The following is a 22,581-nucleotide window of genomic DNA, read 5'->3' as shown; positions in this document are numbered from 1 at the left end:
TTACCTACCTACCTAACATTATTCAAAATATGTAAATATATGTATATACACACATCATACCCGGGTATATTCCTAAATCAGATAATATTATAAACTAATGGGATCTTTAATTTAGCTAATATTAAAGAAACCCCGAGTATAATATTAAGTGGATAATACATATAAATTAATCTCGTTATGACCTTGGTCATAACAATGAGTCATTGACGTAGATGACCCAGAAGTTTCTTGACAATGTTCCTACCACTTTCTGTTGCTGTCACAGTTCACCTAGCAGTAAATAGGTACCTGGGTGTTATTTGACTATTGTGGGGTGGAATCCTGGATATAGATAGGCCTAAGGGCACTCATTATCACCCTGATCTCTGGTATATTTCAGGGATGGTCCCCCGTCATATCAAGCAGCGGTGGGCAGGTTTGTTGAGACAGCGAGTCAGAGACGGGATCGTCACAACTCACATTATGTATCGTACTGCATCATGTTTGTGATTGCTGTAGGTATGTCCTCTACCCTGGGTATATGGCCCTACCTACACGAAGAGGTAAGTACACACACACACACACACACACACACATGATATATATACATACATATATATATATATATATATATATATATATATATATATATATATATATATATATATATATGTATAAATGTGCGTGGATGTAGTGCGGATGACAAGAAACAGATGATTGCTGATGTTATGAATGAAAAGAAGTTGGATGTCCTGGCTCTAAGCGAAACAAAGCTGAAGGGGGTAGGAGAGTTTCAGTGGGGGGAAATAAATGGGATTAAATCTGGAGTATCTGAGAGAGTTAGAGCAAAGGAAGGGGTAGCAGTAATGTTAAATGATCAGTTATGGAAGGAGAAAAGAGAATATCAATGTGTAAATTCAAGAATTATGTGGATTAAAGTAAAGGTTGGATGCGAAAAGTGGGTCATAATAAGCGTGTATGCACCTGGAGAAGAGAGGAATGCAGAGGAGAGAGAGAGATTTTGGGAGATGTTAAGTGAATGTATAGGAGCCTTTGAACCAAGTGAGAGAGTAATTGTGGTAGGGGACCTGAATGCTAAAGTAGGAGAAACTTTTAGAGAGGGTGTGGTAGGTAAGTTTGGGGTGCCAGGTGTAAATGATAATGGGAGCCCTTTGACTGAACTTTGTATAGAAAGGGGTTTAGTTATAGGTAATACATATTTTAAGAAAAAGAGGATAAATAAGTATACACGATATGATGTAGGGCGAAATGACAGTAGTTTGTTGGATTATGTATTGGTAGATAAAAGACTGTTGAGTAGACTTCAGGATGTACATGTTTATAGAGGGGCCACAGATATATCAGATCACTTTCTAGTTGTAGCTACACTGAGAGTAAAAGGTAGATGGGATACAAGGAGAATAGAAGCATCAGGGAAGAGAGAGGTGAAGGTTTATAAACTAAAAGAGGAGGCAGTTAGGGTAAGATATAAACAGCTATTGGAGGATAGATGGGCTAATGAGAGCATAGGCAATGGGGTCGAAGAGGTATGGGGTAGGTTTAAAAATGTAGTGTTAGAGTGTTCAGCAGAAGTTTGTGGTTACAGGAAAGTGGGTGCCGGAGGGAAGAGGAGCGATTGGTGGAATGATGATGTAAAGAGAGTAGTAAGGGAGAAAAAGTTAGCATATGAGAAGTTTTTACAAAGTAGAAGTGATGCAAGGAGGGAAGAGTATATGGAGAAAAAGAGAGAGGTTAAGAGAGTGGTGAAGCAATGTAAAAAGAGAGCAAATGAGAGAGTGGGTGAGATGTTATCAACAAATTTTGTTGAAAATAAGAAAAAGTTTTGGAGTGAGATTAACAAGTTAAGAAAGCCTAGAGAACAAATGGATTTGTCAGTTAAAAATAGGAGAGGAGAGTTATTAAATGGAGAGTTAGAGGTATTGGGAAGATGGAGGGAATATTTTGAGGAATTGTTAAATGTTGATGAAGATAGGGAAGCTGTGATTTCGTGTATAGGGCAAGGAGGAATAACATCTTGTAGGAGTGAGGAAGAGCCAGTTGTGAGTGTGGGGGAAGTTCGTGAGGCAGTAGGTAAAATGAAAGGGGGTAAGGCAGCCGGGATTGATGGGATAAAGATAGAAATGTTAAAAGCAGGTGGGGATATAGTTTTGGAGTGGTTGGTGCAATTATTTAATAAATGTATGGAAGAGGGTAAGGTACCTAGTGATTGGCAGAGAGCATGCATAGTTCCTTTGTATAAAGGCAAAGGGGATAAAAGAGAGTGCAAAAATTATAGGGGGATAAGTCTGTTGAGTGTACCTGGTAAAGTGTATGGTAGAGTTATAATTGAAAGAATTAAGAGTAATACGGAGAATAGGATAGCAGATGAACAAGGAGGCTTTAGGAAAGGTAGGGGGTGTGTGGACCAGGTGTTTACAGTGAAACATATAAGTGAACAGTATTTAGATAAGGCTAAAGAGGTCTTTGTGGCATTTATGGATTTGGAAAAGGCGTATGACAGGGTGGATAGGGGGGCAATGTGGCAGATGTTGCAAGTGTATGGTGTAGGAGGTAGGTTACTGAAAGCAGTGAAGAGTTTTTACGAGGATAGTGAGGCTCAAGTTAGAGTATGTAGGAAAGAGGGAAATTTTTTCCCAGTAAAAGTAGGCCTTAGACAAGGATGTGTGATGTCACCGTGGTTGTTTAATATATTTATAGATGGGGTTGTAAGAGAAGTAAATGCGAGGGTCTTGGCAAGAGGCGTGGAGTTAAAAGATAAAGAATCACACACAAAGTGGGAGTTGTCACAGCTGCTCTTTGCTGATGACACTGTGCTGTTGGGAGATTCTGAAGAGAAGCTGCAGAGATTGGTGGATGAATTTGGTAGGGTGTGCAAAAGAAGAAAATTAAAGGTGAATACAGGAAAGAGTAAGGTTATGAGGATAACAAAAAGATTAGGTGATGAAAGATTGAATATCAGATTGGAGGGAGAGAGTATGGAGGAGGTGAACGTATTCAGATATTTGGGAGTGGACGTGTCAGCGGATGGGTCTATGAAAGATGAGGTGAATCATAGAATTGATGAGGGAAAAAGAGTGAGTGGTGCACTTAGGAGTCTGTGGAGACAAAGAACTTTGTCCTTAGAGGCAAAGAGGGGAATGTATGAGAGTATAGTTTTACCAACGCTCTTATATGGGTGTGAAGCGTGGGTGATGAATGTTGCAGCGAGGAGAAGGCTGGAGGCAGTGGAGATGTCATGTCTGAGGGCAATGTGTGGTGTGAATATAATGCAGAGAATTCGTAGTTTGGAAGTTAGGAGGAGGTGCGGGATTACCAAAACTGTTGTCCAGAGGGCTGAGGAAGGGTTGTTGAGGTGGTTCGGACATGTAGAGAGAATGGAGCGAAACAGAATGACTTCAAGAGTGTATCAGTCTGTAGTGGAAGGAAGGCGGGGTAGGGGTCGGCCTAGGAAGGGTTGGAGGGAGGGGGTAAAGGAGGTTTTGTGTGCGAGGGGCTTGGACTTCCAGCAGGCATGCGTGAGCGTGTTTGATAGGAGTGAATGGAGACAAATGGTTTTTAATACTTGACGTGCTGTTGGAGTGTGAGCAAAGTAACATTTATGAAGGGGTTCAGGGAAACCGGCAGGCCGGACTTGAGTTCTGGAGATGGGAAGTACAGTGCCTGCACTCTGAAGGAGGGGTGTTAATGTTGCAGTTTAAAAACTGTAGTGTAAAGCACCCTTCTGGCAAGACAGTGATGGAGTGAATGATGGTGAAAGTTTTTCTTTTTCGGGCCACCCTGCCTTGGTGGGAATCGGCCAGTGTGATAAAAAAAAAAAAATATATATATATATATAATTATGCGTCGCTTAACGACGGAGAGAAGTTCTGAAAGATGCGTTCTCAGGCGATTACGTTGTCGAGTGAACGTCATAGTATACTTACACAAATCTAGATGGTGTAGCCGACTATACACTTAAGCTATATTTTTTTTATAATAGATTTACATGTAAGCAGATAACGCAACATGAACATTCCTCTGTATTAATGACAAACATTCCGTGTTGGGATCCAGGTTCTCAAACTTTTTAAGAAACTTTTTCAGGTCTGCAAAAGTTTCCGCTAAAATCTTCACTGCAAATTTTCTTTGGGGTTCTTTTTCTGTTTTTTTTCTCCAGCAGAGGCCATGATGAACAAAACACAAGATTAAATCAAGCGCAGGGAAAATGATGCTGTCAAGAGATGCGGTTAACACGAAATGTGTGAGGCTGCTACCGGTGTAACACACCGTTTTTATTTATTTATTTATTTGCAAAGAGCACATTGAGATTATTTATTTACAATAATGGGTTGCAATGCAAAGAGAAGCCTCTATTATGACTAGGCATCATGTCTTACACTGAACTTTTTTATAGGTAGAAAGAGTACACTCTGGAATAACAATGAAAAGTGTGAAAAATATTGTGTATTTTCCGATATTATGGTGTATTTTAACATGTAAGTTAATGAAATACAGTGTTGTTGGTTAAAATTAATTTAGAAATTAAAAAGGGAACCAGCGAATTTGTAGCGTCGGCTGCGGGAGATACGCCATATTGTTATTGGAGGAAGAAGACGATACTGAAATGTGAAGGCGTTCTTTTGTAGCTCTGCAGGTTAAATGTGGTTTAAACCTCTCAAATAGGAGCAAGACTAATCGGAGTTACGGTCCTGTAGAATTAGAGACCAACGACTTGGCAAGACTTAGAAATTAGATGTTAAAAGGGATAATAAGAAACTGTCAACACCACAGCTAAATACTGCCTTATATATGTTGACTTTCTGGCCAGTTAGGTTCCTCATATCTAGGCAGAGGTTGTGGGTGATCCAGCTACATCTAAACAATTTCCAGACAAATTTGGTGAGTGTTGGTAACAGAAATTTTTCTCATATGATGTATAAACATGTACATGTATAGAGTTTTTACGAGGATAGTGAGGCTCAAGTTAGAGTATGTAGGAAAGAGGGAGATTATTTCCCAGTAAAAGTAGGCCTTAGACAAGGATGTGTGATGTCACTGTGGTTGTTTAATATATTTATAGATGGGGTTGTAAGAGAAGTAAATTCGAGGGTCTTGGCAAGAGGCGTGGAGTTAAAAGATAAAGAATCACACATAAAGTGGGAGTTGTCACAGTTGCTCTTTGCTGATGACACTGTGCTCTTGGGAGATTCTGAAGAGAAGTTGCAGAGATTGGTGGATGAATTTGGTAGGGTTTGCAAAAGAAGAAAATTAAAATTGAATACAGGAAAGAGTAAGGTTATGAGGATAACAAAAAGATTAGGTGATGAAAGATTGGATATCAGATTGGAGGGAGAGAGTATGGAGGAGGTGAATGTATTCAGATATTTGGGAGTGGACGTGTCAGCGGATGGATCTATGAAAGATGAGGTGAACCATAGAATTGATGAGGGGAAAAGGGTGAGCGGTGCACTTAGGAGTCTGTGGAGACAAAGAACTTTGTCCTTAGAGGCAAAGAGTGGAATGTATGAGAGTATAGTTTTACCAACACTCTTATATGGGTGTGAAGCATGGGTGATGAATGTTGCAGTGAGGAGAAGGCTGGAGGCAGTGGAGATGTCATGTCTGAGGGCAATGTGTGGTGTGAATATAATGCAGAGAATTCGTAGTTTGGAAGTTAGGAGGAGGTGCGGGATTACCAAAACTGTTGTCCAGAGGGCTGAGGAAGGGTTGTTGAGGTGGTTCGGACATGTAGAGAGAATGGAGCGAAACAGAATGACTTCAAGAGTGTATCAGTCTTTAGTGGAAGGAAGGCGGGGTAGGGGTCGGCCTAGGAAAGGTTGGAGGGAGGGGGTAAAGGAGGTTTCGTGTGCGAGGGGCTTGGACTTCCAGCGGGCATACGTGAACGTGTTTGATAGGAGTGAATGGAGACAGATGGTTTTTAATACTTGACGTGCTGTTGGAGTGTGAGCAAAGTAACTTTTATGAAGGGGTTCAGGGAAACTGGCAGGCCGGACTTGAGTCCTGGAGATGGGAAGTACAGTGTCTGCACTCTGAAGGAGGGGTGTTAACGTTGCAGTTTAAAAACTGTAGTGTAAAGCACCCTTCTGGCAAGACAGTGATGGAGTGAATGATGGTGAAAGTTTTTCTTTTTCGGGCCACCCTGCCTTGGTGGGAATCGGCCAGTGTGCTAATAATAATACTTTTTTATTTATGTCAATTTAACATACAGTCCATATAAATTTTAATATAAATATTATTACCAGAATTACTGATTGTGTTTATTAAATTTGAAGTTTCGCCACACAATGACTTCATCAGTCCAATACAAAGTAGAAATTGGTAAGGAGAGGAGAAGATTGAGGTAATCAGTCCCTCAGCCTGGAATCGATGTGTTCAGTCCATCACTCTTGTAGGAAGTACAGCATAGGGCCAGAGAGGCGGCTTATATACTGTAGTCAGGTGAGTCGAAGCTGGAGGAGGCGGGATCACAGTGGGACCTGCCACTTGTATGAGTAGATCGTCTTCCAAAGGTTGAACAAGCGTTGAAGTAGTCTTTGTACCAAGATCCCATGATGTTGCAATGTCTGACTAAACACTAGTGGCAGGTCCCACTGTGATCCCACCTCCTCCTGCTTCGACTCCCCTGACTGCAGTATAAAAGCCACCTCTCTGGCCCTGTGCTGTACTTCTTACAAGAGTGATGGACTGAACACATCGATTCCAGGTTGAGGGACTGATTACCTCAAACTCCTCATCTCCTTACGAATTTCTACTTTGTGTTGGACTGATGAAGCCACTGTGTGGCGAAACGTTTCTTCAGTAAAGATTCCCATGTGTTGCATAAGTGTTTCAGTTCTTCAACTTGTCGATTTTCAAAACCATTCATCATGAAAGGAAGTCTGTCTGGTCCAGGTAGCATTTTTAAGACAGCGTGCGACACTAAGCTCAAGGGCTTCTAATGTGTTGTTGTCACCACCAGTGTTCATCCAAGAAGAAGGAATGTACCTCTGTCAGACCACGGTCCTGTCTGAGTTTAAGGATGGGGTTCTTAGTTAACATTAATTTTATTATCTAATATAACCTAATATTAACCTATATTATGGTGTATGACTACATTATTAATTCTGATATTAGTTTCTAACTATTTAAATCTACCTAATTCATTCATAAATGTGACTCTGTCAATTAGTATATCTAATCTTATAATTTCCAAGTTGGTATGTGTTGTTTGGGTGGATGTTAAGGGCCCCAGCGACTGCTGCATCATCTTATTTACAAACGAATCCAATCGGTGGAATTTCTTGGATTCAATAAATTTGAACATGAATCTAATTTGTATAACCCTAAATTGTTATTCATATTAAAACCAATACTATTTTTTATGAATCTTGATTCAGTTGTATTTCTCTCAACCATAGATCTGCTTGATACAACTTTCTCAGTCTTTTGAAAATGAATTGGGTGGTTAATAATTACAATAATAATAATGATAATGATGGTTTGAATAAACAGAGCATTAGACTCTTGGACAGTTCTAATGTTATATTTATGTTATTGTAATCTTAGTTGAAGACTTTTTCCAGTTTGGCCGTAGTAAACTTTATCACATTTTATACAAGGAATCTTGTAGACAACTATCAGCATTTTTGGGTTTAATACCTAATGATATAAAATACCCAAAATACTTAATGGATAAATCCCTTAAAATTGATAGAAATATGTTTTACAATTCAAAAAAGGACAGAGTCATATTCACCCAAGAATATGTTGGTTCTCCCTTACCATGAAAACCTTGATATATCTTCTATACTTAAGAATTTTAAAATCAAAGTTTTAATTAAAAATCTTGAAACAGTAAAAAAAAATCTTAAAAAAATTACCCCCAAAAGTGTAGCTGTCACAGCAGTAACAGTAGCTACTGTACCTGTCACAGCAGTGACAGTAGCTGCTGTACCTGTCAGAGCAGTAACAGCAGCTACTGTACTTGTAAACAGTAGTTACTGTACCTGCAAACAGCAGCTACTGTACCTGTAAACAGCAGCTACTGTACGTGTAAACAGCAGTTATTGTTCCCGTAACAGCAGTAACAGCAGCTGTTGTATCTTACAGCTGGTACCATCCACCACCAAGAAGTCACTGGGATGGGTAGTAGCAGTCAACCCTCTTGGACAGATGTTAGCAGCACCTGTCCTGGGCCTCTGGGCCAACAAGACCGGTTCCATCAGGTGAGATTCGGCCTCAGGACCAAAATCGTCACTGACTGTGTCATCGTAAGACTAGCCACAGTTTGGTATATTGCAGACATACATAACAACACTAGCCACAGTTTGGTATAACAGCAGACATAAATAAAAATACTAGCCACAGCTTAGTATAACAGCAGACTGTTACACTCCAAGTTTTATTACCACTAAGATAGTTTCTTCTGGTTAGAGCATAACAACATTGGTCAGAGAGATTGGGGTAATAATAGTAATCCTCAGTAGCAGCCGACGTTAATAAGAATAAGCCTTAATAATACAAGGACGTTCATTTCCAATTTAGCTATTAAAGGAAATGACCGCAATGTAATATTAAAGAAAGGTTAACAATAGGGGCATGACACCCAGGCCCACAAGCAAATATCTCGGCGTTTATGATGCTGATGGTGTAGAAGGAACCATCCAGCTGGTGTAAGAGATGACTCAAGGGGATGGAGATACATCTCTCTCCTAACTCAGTCATCCACTTCCTAGAACTGGACCAGAAACACTGCTAGACTGCAAAGAATTTCCGTAGTTAGGCAATGTATTAGGACCGAGAGAGAGCATCAGCTAAAACGTTACTCGAACCCTTTATGTGAAATATGGAGACCCGGTAAGGTTGGATCCTTAAAGCCCAGCGCAATATTCTAACATTTTTTGATTTCATAGAATTTATGAAAGTTAGTGGATTATGGTCTGAGTAAATATTTATCAGATGAGGAGTATAACCGAGGCTTACGTCAAAGTGTTCCAAGGACAAAACTAAAGCCAGGGCTTCTTTTTCTATGGTTGAGTAAGATCTTTGATATTCTTTCAATTTATAGGAAAAATAACATATTGGATGCAGAATATTACTGTTTTGGAGTGGTTGTAATAACACAGCACCTATTGCGGCATCACTGGCATCAACGTGAAGGGTGAAAGGAACTTGGAAATTGGGTGCTCGCAATACTGGGGCAGAGGAAAGGAAACGTTTTAAACGTTTAAAAGCTTGCTCACAATTCTCGTCCCAGTTAAATTTATATTTAGGACTGGTTAATCTAGTGAGGGGGGAGGCAACTTGGGCAAAGTTTGGGCAAAAACGTCTGTAGTAAGTAGCCATCCCCAAAAACCGTTGGAGGGCTTTCCTGTCCTGAGGCATTGGAAAATTTAAAATAGCTTGGTCCTTTAATTGGTTGGGGGCTACTAGTCCCTTCCCTATTTTAAAACCGAGTTATTTAATCTGGGCTTTACCAAAGTCACATTTTTGTAAATTTACAGTGAAATTATATTTCTACAACGCTTTCAGTAGTTGCTCCAATCTTTCTAAATGAGATTGCCAATTATCACTAAAAACCACCAGGTCGTCCAAGTATGCCTCTACACCTTCTAAGGGTTGGACTAAAATGTTCATAATTCTCTGGAAAGTGGAGGCGGCATTACACAAGCCGAAAGGCATAACCTTATATGTAAATAGTCCATTCTTAACTACGAACCCGGAAATCTCTTGGGCCCTAGAAGTTAACGGTACCTGGTAATACCCTCTCAATAAGTCTAACCTGGTCACAAAGTTGGCACCAGCCACAGCATCAATTAGATCATCAATCCTGGGTAATGGAAACCCATCTGGCTTGGTGACTGAATTTACTTTACGATAATCCGTCCATAGGCATATGGTACCATCGGGCTTTGGGACCAATAAACATGGAGAGGCCCAAGGTGTCCAACTGGGTTCTATCAAATGATATTCTAGTAAGGTGTTTATCTCTTGCTGAATTAATTCTTGCTTAGCAGGGGAGACGCAGTAAGGGGATTGCTTTATTAGACTATCTTCTAACAATTCAATATTGTGAAAACCCAAGGTACAAGGAGTAGAGATATCTTGGAAAATGGAGTTATATTTAGTGATTAACTCTTTTATTTAAGATTTTTGGGGGGTAGGAAGAATTTCCAGGAAAAGGTCTAGTTGTTTCAAAACTTCTGAATTATGTAGTCGAAATTCTCTTACTTCTCTTACGGTATCATTCCTAATTTCTGTGGATGTAGGTTGAATAGAGGTGATATTAGTAGGGAGAAGGTTAGACTCATACTTCTTTAAGTTATCTATGTGATATCTCTTAATTTTCTTGTGACATCCTGGTTCACGGACCAGATAATTCACCTCATTTTCTTTGTCTACTATCTCATACGGCCCCACATATCGAGGTTTTAACGAATGTCCTGGAATTAAGTTTTTAACTAACACTAATTCATTGGGAGAGAACAAACGTGATTTAGCTTTATTGTCATACGATTTCTTCATTTTGGCTTGAGCTTTGGTCAGGTTCATAGCGGCTAGGCTTTTCAATTTGGAGAGATGTTCTTTCCAAAGTAGAGGACTCGGATGAAGAGGTCCTCTCTTCCCTATCCAAGAATCTCATAATATGGCTAGGGGGTCCTCGTACCTGGTGTTTGAAAATCAAGTTGAATGGAGAGTATTTAGTACTTTCCTGTTCAGCTTCGCGGAGGGCGAAGAGAAGAAAGAGTAAACTTTCATCCCATTCACGAGAATATTGCTCACAGTAAGCACGTAAAGTGGGTTTAAGTGTTTGGTAGAATCTTTCTAGCACTGCTTGTGACTGGGGATGGTATGCTGTAGAGAGGATCTGTCTTACTCCTAATTGTGACAGCCTCTTTAAAAACCTTTGACGTAAAATTCCAACCTTGGTCCAATTGAATTTCATGTGGTATGCCTACTTGTGCAAAAAAGCGTATCAAAGCCCGTACTATATTTCTGGAATTAATTTTGGACATTGGAATAGCGTCAGGATACTGCATTGCCATATCTATGATAGTGAAGATATACTGGTTACCCCTTTTTGTGCGGGGCAACGGTCCTACACAATCAATAACTAATCTTTCAAAAGGTTCTTCAGGGCTTTTTATTGGAAATAAAGGGGCAGACGCGGGGTTGTGCGCCGTTTTGCCCATTATTTGACAAATATGGCATTTCCGTAGTTTGTCAGCAATATAAGTCCTCATCTGAGGCCAATAAAAATATTTCCGAATCTTCTTCTCGGTCTTACGGGATCCTAAATGACCTCCCAGTGGATTATCATGTGCTAGTTCAAATACCATATCAAGGACGAAGGCACCACTAACAAGTTTCCTTTTGAAATAAAGTCATTATCATTATTTCTTCTCCAAAGAAAACCATCTTCATCTAAAAGGAAACCTTCATCTCTATCCTTATTGGTTAAACTTTTATCGTCCTTTAGAGCTATAAGAAATTCTTCTTTATTACATTTTCTAGCTAGGTCCGCAGGGACCGGTAAAACATTCTTAGTGTCACCTGTGGGTCTCGACTGAATTGCTTCACTAAACAGGAAGTTTAAACCTAATTTGTCGGATATTTCTAAGGGCTGTTGAATATCCACATTTTTAGAGTTTATAGCCATGGCTCTGGTGATCACATTAAGGGGAAATAAATCTAGCTCTGCCTCAGAAGCTTCTAATGCATAATTTATATTGCAGGGATTATCTAAAACCAGATGTTCTTTGGGTATCTCTCATTGATCAATTTCATTCTCGATTAATAGATCTACGCCGGCAATGAGGAAAGGTTTATCTGAAAGTCCCACATTAATCCAGCCTTTATATCCAGGCAGTTCTACATAAATCCTTATAATGGGGACCTTTATTATTGTGCCTTTGTATGCCTCTAATAATACGTCCAGCCGGGGTTCGTTACTACTAGGTAGCTTTACCAGGTTTGATCTTAACAAAGAGAGATACCTGCCAGTATCTCGAAGGTCGTGATGTTTACTAACCTCTCTTTACAGAGTCCGAACTTTCCCTTGGAAAAGTAGGGTTCCATAGCAGCTCGGACCTTTTCTTCTGAAGTACTATCGTGGTAAAGTCATCTATTAGACGGTCTGCTAGATGAGGCCTGGAAAGGTAAAGATTCATCATCCAGAGCTTTATACTTCCGAGAGGAATTTATTACCTGAGTAGGATATCTCCCTCTTGGTTGGGTTTTATCTTTCCGCTGTTTATGCCAACACTGGAACTGCCTATGACCTAACTTATTACAAAAAAGGCACAGTGGTAATTGATCTTCAGGGTAATGCTTGGAAAAAGAGCCGTTTGTCACCGGTTTTTTTCCTGTAAACACCTTCAAAGGTTCGACAGCTGGAGCTTTCCTAGTAGTCAATCTTGAACTAAGACCTTGGGAAGCAGATTTCTTTTCTGGGGTCTTAGCCATTTCTACGGTTTTAGCATGGGAAATTTCAAAATGATCTGCGTGGGCAGCAGTATCTAACAAGTTAGTAGTAGGAAATGTCAAAAGGTATGTATGAACCCTCTCTGGGAAATACAGTGGACCCCCGGTTCACGATATTAATCCATTCCTGAGAGCTCATCGTAAACCAAAATTATAGGAAAGCGAATAAATATTCCCCATAAAAAATAATGGAAATCAAATTAGTCCGTGCAAGACACCCAAAAGTATGAAAAAAAAAACTTTTACCACATGAAATATTAAGTTTAATGCAATATAATAATTACAATAACAATAATAACAATAGCATAATCACAATAGAATAATTGACACTTACCTTTAATGAAGGTCTGGTGATGATTGATGGGATGGGAGGAGGGGAGAGTGTCGAAGTTTTTAATGTTTAGAAGGGGAATCCCCCTCCATTAGGACTTGAGGTAGCAAGTCCTTTTCCGGGGTTACTTCCCTTCTTCTCTTAATCCCACTAGGACCAGCTTGAGAGTCATTGGACTTCTGTCGCACAACATATCTGTCCATAGAGGCCTGTACCTCTCTTTCCTTTATGACTTTCCTAAAGTGATTCACAACATTGTCATTGTACAGGTTGCCAACACGGCTTGCAGTAGCTGTGTCAGGGTGATTTTCATCAAAAAAGGTTTGCACTTTAAGCCACTTTGCACACATTCCCTTAATCTTTGAAGTAGGCAACTTCGTCAATTTCTCTATCCCCTCCTCCGAAGCAGTTTCCTCAGGTCTGGCCTCTAGCTGTTGAAGATGATCTAGCAGCTCATCAGTGGTTAGTTCGTCATTGTCCTCCTTCACCAACTCTTCCACATCCTCCCCACTAACCTCCAACCCCAAGGACTTCCCCAATGCCACAGTGGATTCCTCAACTGGCATACACTTCTCAGGGTTAGCCTCAAACCCTTCAAAATCCCTTTTGTCTACACATTCTGGCCACAGTTTTTTCCAGGCAGAGTTAAAGGTCCTCTTAGTCACTCCCTCCCAAGCCTTACCTATAAGGTTTACACAATTGAGGATATTAGAGTGATCCTTCCAAAACTCCTTTAGAGTCAATAGAGTATCTGTGGTCATTTCAAAGCACCTTTCAAATATAGCTTTTGTGTACAGTTTCTTGAAGTTGGAAATGACCTGCTGGTCCATGGGCTGCAGGAGAGGAGTGGTATTAGGAGGCAAAAATTTGACCTTAATGAAGCTCATGTCCCCACAAAGTCGCTCTGCCAAGTCTGTAGGATGACCAGGGGCATTGTCTAACACCAGGAGGCACTTAAGGTCTAATTTCTTTTCAATTAGATAATTTTTCACATTGGGGGCAAATGCATGGTGTAACCAGTCACAAAAAAAGTCCCTAGTGACCCATGCCTTACAGTTTGCCCTCCACAGAACACACAAATTAGCCTTGAGGATATTCTTTTGCCTGAACGCTCTGGGAGTTTCTGAGTGATTCACCAATAAAGGCTTCACTTTCCAATCGCCACTATCATTGGCACACATCAGAAGAGTAAGCCTGTCTTTCATAGGCTTATGTCCTGGGAGTGCCTTTTCCTCCTGAGTAATGTAGGTCCTGCTTGGCAATTTTTTCCAAAACAGGCCTGTTTCGTCACAATTAAACACTTGTTCAGGTTTCAATCCTTCAGCCTCTATGTACTCCTTGAATTCATGCACATATTTTTCAGCTGCTTTGTGGTCTGAACTGGCAGCCTCACCATGCCTAATCACACTATGTATGCCACTACGATTCTTAAATCTTTCAAACCAACCTTTGCTGGCCTTAAATTCACTCACATCACCACTAGTTGCAGGTAATTTCTTTGCCAAATCGTCATGCAACTGCCTAGCCTTTTCACAAATGATCGCTTGGGAGATGCTATCTCCTGCTATCTGTTTTTCATTTATCCACACCAATAACAGTCTCTCAACATTTTCTAACACTTCCGATCACTGTTTCGTAATCACAGTTGCACCTTTTGCAAGAACAGCTTCCTTGATTGCCGTTTTCCTGCTCACTATAGTAGAGATGGTTGATTGGGATTTACTATACAACTTGGCCAGCTCCGACACATGCACTCCACTTTCATACTTTGCAATTATCTCTTTCTTCATTTCAATAGTCATTAGCACCCTTGGTCTCGATGGGTTGGCACTAGAAGCTTTCTTGGGGCCCATGGAGACTTATTTTGCAGAAACAAGCACCAAAAACAGTGATAATATGGATAATAAGGAATGTACTGAATGTATCCATAGATGTGCACACACTGGCTGGCTTGTAAACACTGGCACACACTGGGCAGTTCAGGCCACATGTGGACACGTCTCATATGAATCGTATCACATACCGGGTTTTGTAACGGGAACCGAGGCAAATTTTTGCAATATAATGCTTCGGATACTGGATTTATCGGATACCGATGGCTTCGCAAACCGGGGGTCCACTGTATTTAAAAAGGTCTTCATGTAATATCAGCTGGGAAAGTAACTCTACCGAGGAGGCTCCTGCAGCCCTACGCCGACGCCCGAAAGCTGAGAGCTTTTTTTTCTGGTAAAGTCCACCCAAGATTACTGAGGATATTTCTTCAGAGTTCTAAACATCTTTAAGTAACTAACAGGTAACAGGTTTCAAAAGACAATCTTTTACCTGAGTATAATCAGAATATTGTTCAAAAGGTAAGTCTGCAGTTATAGTTTGGGCTTTTCCTATTAACTATGAATGTATTAAAGCAGCCCATTATTTAGTAGGCCATTGCATCACTTTCGCTTGATTTTCGAATGCCTCAAAAAATTAATTTACATTATCTTCAGTAAATTTAGGCATTAAAGAGGCTGCTTTACTAAGGTTGAAAGAAGGAATCGTATGAATATTCCTTGATTCTCTTTTCTTTCTCAGTACTTCCCGTTCATAAAGCAAAGATTCGCATTCAAAATTCTCCCTTTTTAGTTTTATTTGGGCTTCTACAAAGGAGGTTTGAAGCGATAAAATATGTTCCAGACGTTCGAAATTCTCATTTGATTGAATAGTAGTCAGAAGAGCTAAAGAGATTTGTTGAAGTGGAACCTGTTCATCCAATAGGACTTTCTCTTGTTCCATGTCTAAAACATCTGTAAAGGGTTTGCCTCGAACTGTTTCCATAGCCTGATGGACATCTGTTCCCCATTTAGTCCTCAGAGAGGGAATTGGAGTTGTTGCAGCAGCGTCGTCTTTCCGAGTATTGGGAACTTTATGTCTGTCTCCTACAGGGGTTGTTAGCATCGTAGTTCCAGCCTCGGGTGTCTGTAGTAATGAATTCAAAAGAGGAGGAATATCTACTTCTCCATACACATTCTCTGGATCCTGCTCATCTGGAAAAAGGACATTCTGTATCATACATCTGACTGTCTGGGCAGTAAAATGTCTGTCGTATTTTATGCCCAAGCTTCGTGCTAATTGCCAACAAGACTGAAGCTTCAATTTCTGTAATCTCTCCCTTGTTATGTCTTCAAATCTCTCTGCCATTTCTACATTCATTTTAAATCACATTCAGTGGTATAATCCCGGACAGGCCCCCATTTGTTACACTCCAAGTTTTATTACCACTCAGATAGTTTCCTTCTGGTTAGAGCATAACAACATTGGTCAGAGAGGTTGGGGTAATAATAGTAATCCTCAGGAAATCTTATTTTAATTAAGTATATGAAATACAACATAAAGCCAATAATAATACTATACGAATTATCGTATATAAGTTAAGAATGCTTGTTTGTTCTATATTGTCTGAAATACATATATATATATATATATATATATATATATATATATATATATATATATATATATATATATATATATATATATATATATATATATATATATATATATATATATAAGGCTTTTATAACACATGGTTAGGAGATGAGATCCTAGATATAATACATATATACAGAGATTACTTTAGTGTATAAGGTCTTATTTCCCATTAGGAAGCAGTCAGAATACAATAAAATAAGTCCAGGCCGGATAATCAACCTTAGCCAGTTACCAGAGACCAGCAGGAGTGTTCTCGTTGGCTGTTAGTTCTTCACTGCTCGTCCCTCAACCTTGAACATACAGGTCAGGTGGGTCACGTGACGTGACTCACCAACACTCAGTAGAGAGTTTACCAAAAGGGGGGAGGGAAAGGAAGGGTATAACTATCGAACACCACAGCTTAACCGTACACCAGTACACAGTGCGGCAGGCATGTTTCTATACCTTCAGTTTAACTTATCATGGCCATGTTACATAAATAATAATAATAGTTAATAAGAATAAGCCTTAATAATAAAAGGACGTTCATTTCCAATTTAGTTATTAAAGGAAATGACCACAATGTAATATTAAAGAAAGGTTAATAATAGGGGCATGACACAGACATAGATAAAAACACTAGCCACAGCTTGGTATCACAGCAGACATAGATAAAAACACTAGTCACAGCTTGGTATCACAGCAGACATAGATAAAAACACTAGCCACAGCTTGGTATCACAGCAGACATAGATAAAAACACTAGCCACAGCTTGGTATCACAGCAGACATAGATAAAAACACTAGCCACAGCTTGGTATCACAGCAGACATAGATAAAAACACTAGCCACAGCTTGGTATCACAGCAGACAGATAAAAACACTAGCCACAGCTTGGTATCACAGCAGACATAAATAAAAACACTATCCACAGTTTGGTATCACAGCAGACATAGATAAAAACACTAGCCACAGCTTGGTATCACAGCAGACATAGATAAAAATACTAGCCACAGCTTGGTATCACAGCAGACATAGATAAAAACACTAGCCACAGCTTGGTATCACAGCAGTCATAGATAAAAACACTAGCCACAGCTTGGTATCACAGCAGACATAAATAAAAACACTAGCCACAGCTTGGTATCACAGCAGACAGATAAAAACACTAGCCACAGCTTGGTATCACAGCAGACATAGATAAAAACACTAGCCACAGCTTGGTATCACAGCAGACATAGATAAAAACACTAGCCACAGCTTGGTATCACAGCAGACAGATAAAAACACTAGCCACAGCTTGGTATCACAGCAGACATAAATAAAAACACTATCCACAGTTTGGTATCACAGCAGACATAGATAAAAACACTAGCCACAGCTTGGTATCACAGCAGACATAGATAAAAACACTAGCCACAGCTTGGTATCACAGCAGACATAGATAGAAACGCTAGTCACAGCTTGGTATCACAGCAGACAGATAAAAACACTAGCCACAGCTTGATATCACAGCAGATATAGATAAAAACACTAGCCACAGTTTGGCATCACAGCAGACATAGATAAAAACACTAGCCACAGTTTGGTATCACAGCAGACATAAATAAAAACACTATCCACAGTTTGGTATCACAGCAGACATAGATAAAAATACTATCCACAGTTTGGTATCACAGCAGACATAAATAAAAACACTATCCACAGCTTGGTATCACAGCAGACATAGATAAAAACACTATCCACAGTTTGGTATCACAGCAGACATAAATAAAAACACTATCCACAGTTTGGTATCACAGCAGACATAAATAAAAACACTATCCACAGTTTGGTATCACAGCAGACATAAATAAAAACACTATCCACAGCTTGGTATCACAGCAGACATAGATAAAAACACTATCCACAGTTTGGTATCACAGCAGACATAAATAAAAACACTATCCACAGTTTGGTATCACAGCAGACGTAAATAAAAACACTATCCACAGTTTGGTATCACAGCAGACATAAATAAAAACACTATCCACAGCTTGGTATCACAGCAGACATAAATAAAAACACTATCCACAGCTTGGTATCACAGCAGACATAGATAAAAACACTAGCCACAGCTTGGTATCACAGCAGACATAGATAAAAACACTAGCCACAGCTTGGTATCACAGCAGACATAGATAAAAACACTAGCCACAGCTTGGTATCACAGCAGACATAGATAAAAACACTAGCCACAGTTTGGTATCACAGCAGACATAGATAAAAACACTAGCCACAGCTTGGTATCACAGCAGACATAGATAAAAACACTAGCCACAGCTTGGTATCACAGCAGACATAGATAAAAACACTAGCCACAGCTTGGTATCACAGCAGACATAAATAAAAACACTAGCCACAGCTTGGTATCACAGCAGACATAGATAAAAACACTAGCCACAGCTTGGTATCACAGCAGACATAAATAAAAACACTATCCACAGCTTGGTATCACAGCAGACATAAATAAAAACACTATCCACAGCTTGGTATCACAGCAGACATAGATAAAAACACTAGCCACAGCTTGGTATCACAGCAGACATAGATAAAAACACTAGCCACAGCTTGGTATCACAGCAGACATAGATAAAAACACTAGCCACAGCTTGGTATCACAGCAGACATAGATAAAAACACTAGCCACAGCTTGGTATCACAGCAGACATAGATAAAAACACTAGCCACAGCTTGGTATCACAGCAGACATAGATAAAAACACTATCCACAGCTTGGTATCACAGCAGACATAGATAAAAACACTATCCACAGCTTGGTATCACAGCAGACATAGATAAAAACACTAGCCACAGCTTGGTATCACAGCAGACATAGATAAAAACACTAGCCACAGCTTGGTATCACAGCAGACATAGATAAAAACACTAGCCACAGCTTGGTATCACAGCAGACATAGATAAAAACACTAGCCACAGCTTGGTATCACAGCAGACATAGATAAAAACACTATCCACAGCTTGGTATCACAGCAGACATAGATAAAAACACTATCCACAGCTTGGTATCACAGCAGACATAGATAAAAACACTAGCCACAGCTTGGTATCACAGCAGACATAGATAAAAACACTAGCCACAGCTTGGTATCACAGCAGACATAGATAAAAACACTAGCCACAGCTTGGTATCACAGCAGACATAGATAAAAACACTAGCCACAGCTTGGTATCACAGCAGACATAGATAAAAACACTAGCCACAGTTTGGTATCACAGCAGACATAGATAAAAACACTAGCCACAGCTTGGTATCACAGCAGACATAGATAAAAACACTAGCCACAGCTTGGTATCACAGAAGACATAGATAAAAACACTAGCCACAGTTTGGTATCACAGCAGACATAGATAAAAACACTATCCAAAGCTTCATATCACAGCAGACATGGATAAAACATTAGCCACAGATGGAGAGAGAGAGAGAGAGAGAGAGAGAGAGAGAGAGAGAGAGAGAGAGAGAGAGAGAGAGAGAGAGAGAGAGAGAGAGAGAGAGAGAGAGAGAGAGAGAGAGAGAGAGAGAGAGAGAGAGAGAGAGAGAGAGAGAGAGAGAGAGAGAGAGAGAGAGAGAGAGAGAGGAAGAAAGAGAAAAAGAAAGAGATTAAGACAGACGGACAGAGAGAGAGTCAGACAGAGAGAGAAAGATAGACAAAGAGAGAGAGAGAGAGAGAGAGAGAGAGAGAGAGAGCAGATACAATACATCTGGTATACACACACTGTATTCTCACATACTCACGTGTTTACACTAACAAGGATCCAGGGAATGAAAGGTGCTCGGTGAAGAACGTAAGTCAAGGCATTTCTCTCCATTTCGCTCAAATTATGGTAATTTATTATTTTATTTACAGTATTAACCAGACTTCATCAACATTTAAAAAATATTTTTCTTTTTTGCTGTTCCAGTTCAGATTTTTTCAAGAAACTCTCTTAGGCCAGTAGGCCTACTCCAGCAGGCCTACTCCAGCAGGCCTACTTCACCAGGCCTACCTCAGTCCTCCACTGTTCTTATGTTATAATAATAATAATAATAATAATAATAATAATAATAATAATAATAATGTTCATTACCAGGGCTGCCAGTATAACATCAGTAGTGATCTTCATGGTAGCCAACATCATGTACGCTCTCCTGGCTGCCTTCAAGAATACGGGAGAGATGGGACCATACTACGCCATGACGGTCTCCAGGTTCATCTTGGGTGTCAGTACAGGCAAGTGTTAGTGCCACAGGAAAGTACCAGGTGCTACAAGCAAGTGTTAGTGCTACAGGCAAGTGTCTAGTGCCACAGGGAAGTGCCAGGTGCTATAGGCAAATGTTAGCGCCACAGAAAAGGGCCAGTGACACAGGCAAGTGTCGGTGCCACAGGCAAGTGCATGATACAACTTATACTTCCCATAGCTGACATCAGTGACATACTACTATATAGAAAGCCCCTGGTTATGCAAAATATTTTGGGCAACTTGGGTTAATTTTGTCCCAGGATGAGACCTACACCAGTCGGCTAACACCCAGGTACCTACTTACTGCTAGATGAACAGGGACAACAGGTGTCTTAATGTTCCTATCCGTACTGGGGACCAAACCACGGACCTCAGTGTGTGAGCTGAGTGCGCTACCAACCCAGCTACGGGACACCTTGACCTCTCATCATTAGTTATTTTATTATGGACTTCAGTTCTATGCCCAGGAAAGGAAAATAAGTTTGGCACTTATAAACTATATAATGTAGACCCTAATCACTGGGAAAAAGAGTTAGGAATTTTAGTTAGCAGTAATCTAAAACCAAGACAACGGAACATTGGTGTTCATAATATAGCGAATATAATTTTTGGCTTCATATCAAGAAGTATAAATAACAAGAGTCCTCAGGTTAGGTCTCATTTAGACTATGTTGCTCAGTTCTGGTCACCGTATTACAGAATGGACATAAATGCTCTGGAAAACGTATAGAGGAGGATGACAAAGTTGATCCCATGTATCAGAAATCTTCCCTACGAGGATAAACTGAGGGTGACTTGGACCTGCCTAGCATGGGTCAGTAGGTGACTTGGACCTGCCTAGCATAGGCCAGTAGGTGACTTGGACCTGCCTAGTATGGGCGAGGGGGTGACTTGGACCTGCCTAGCATGGGTCAGTAGGTGACTTGGACCTGCCTAGCATGGGCCAAAAGGTGACTTGGACCTGCCTAGTATGGGTGAATGGGTGACTTGGACCTGCCTAGCATTGACCAGTAGGTGACTAGGACCTGCATAGAATGGACCAGTAGGTGACTTGGACGTGCCTAGTATGGACCAGTAGGTGACTTGGACCTGCCTAGCATGGACCAGTAGGTGACTTGGACTTGTCTAGCATGGGCCAGTAGGGGACTTGGACCTGCCTAGCATGGGCCATTAGCTGACTTGGACCTGCCTAGCATGGACCAGTAGGTGACTTGGACCTACCTAGCATGGACCAGTAGGTGACTTGGACCTGCCTAGCATGGGCCAGTAGGTGACTTGGACCTGCCTAGCATGGGCCAGTAGGGGACTTGGACCTGCCTAGCATGGGCCAGTAGGCCTGTTGCAGTGCTCCTTCTTTCCTTTTTTCAGTCTGTTTTTCTTCCTTTCCTTCTTGTTTTGTTTCAATCATTCCATTCATTTATGTTTCAGCAGTTTAACTCTATCAACTCCATCATTATGCATTATGTATTGTTTATTGCACTTTTCTCTTTTCCGGTTCCCATTGCACTTCTCTCGGAAAGTTCCTCATTCTATCATAGTTATCTATCCCCATTTCCTTCTCCTCACTTCCTCCATTTCTTTTTTTATTCCCATTTCCACAAGTAACTACAAACTCACCACCGCATGACTGCTGGATTCTTGAGGTTTAACAGAAGTAATTTCTAGCGAGTTGTATTCATTCTGTGTAAAAACCAGGTGTAGTCTCGCCGGTTCATCTCCTCCCCTCACTCTCTTGTTGTTTCCTTAACATGTTGTCTCATGAAGTTCTTTATTAGTGTGGCAACGTTTCGCTCTCATTGAGCTTTGTCAAGCTTTGTCAACGGCGTGACAAAGCTCCTGGAGAGCGAAACGTTGCCACAATAAAATGTCACATTAGTTACACTTGTGTCCTTTTACTTTACATATTGTAGGTAATTCTACCAACATATATACAGTCTTTTTTCTACCAGTTACCATGTTCCTGGTCCACCATGATGGTCCCAGTTCTACCAGTTACCATGTTGCTGGTCCACCATGATGGTCCCAGTTCTACCAGTCACCATGTTGCTGGTCCACCATGAT

At 40.4% G+C, this 22,581-nt stretch overlaps 1 protein-coding gene across 1 annotated transcript in view; it reads left to right on the top strand.

Moving 5' to 3' along the window:
• Positions 1-22,581, top strand: part of LOC138850991 (major facilitator superfamily domain-containing protein 8-like) — a 61,882-nt gene that overhangs the window by 8,166 nt on the left and 31,135 nt on the right. Inside the window, exons 2-4 of the mRNA XM_070095309.1 lie at positions 380-542; positions 8,089-8,204; positions 20,371-20,510. Coding sequence (XP_069951410.1) covers positions 380-542; positions 8,089-8,204; positions 20,371-20,510 — 419 coding nt within the window. The remainder of the gene's footprint in view (positions 1-379; positions 543-8,088; positions 8,205-20,370; positions 20,511-22,581) is intronic.

The sequence above is a fragment of the Cherax quadricarinatus genome, chromosome 49, assembly GCF_038502225.1.
Source record: "Cherax quadricarinatus isolate ZL_2023a chromosome 49, ASM3850222v1, whole genome shotgun sequence".
In the NCBI taxonomy this organism is placed as follows: domain Eukaryota; kingdom Metazoa; phylum Arthropoda; class Malacostraca; order Decapoda; family Parastacidae; genus Cherax; species Cherax quadricarinatus.
This window is presented reverse-complemented; position numbering and strand designations above follow the sequence as displayed.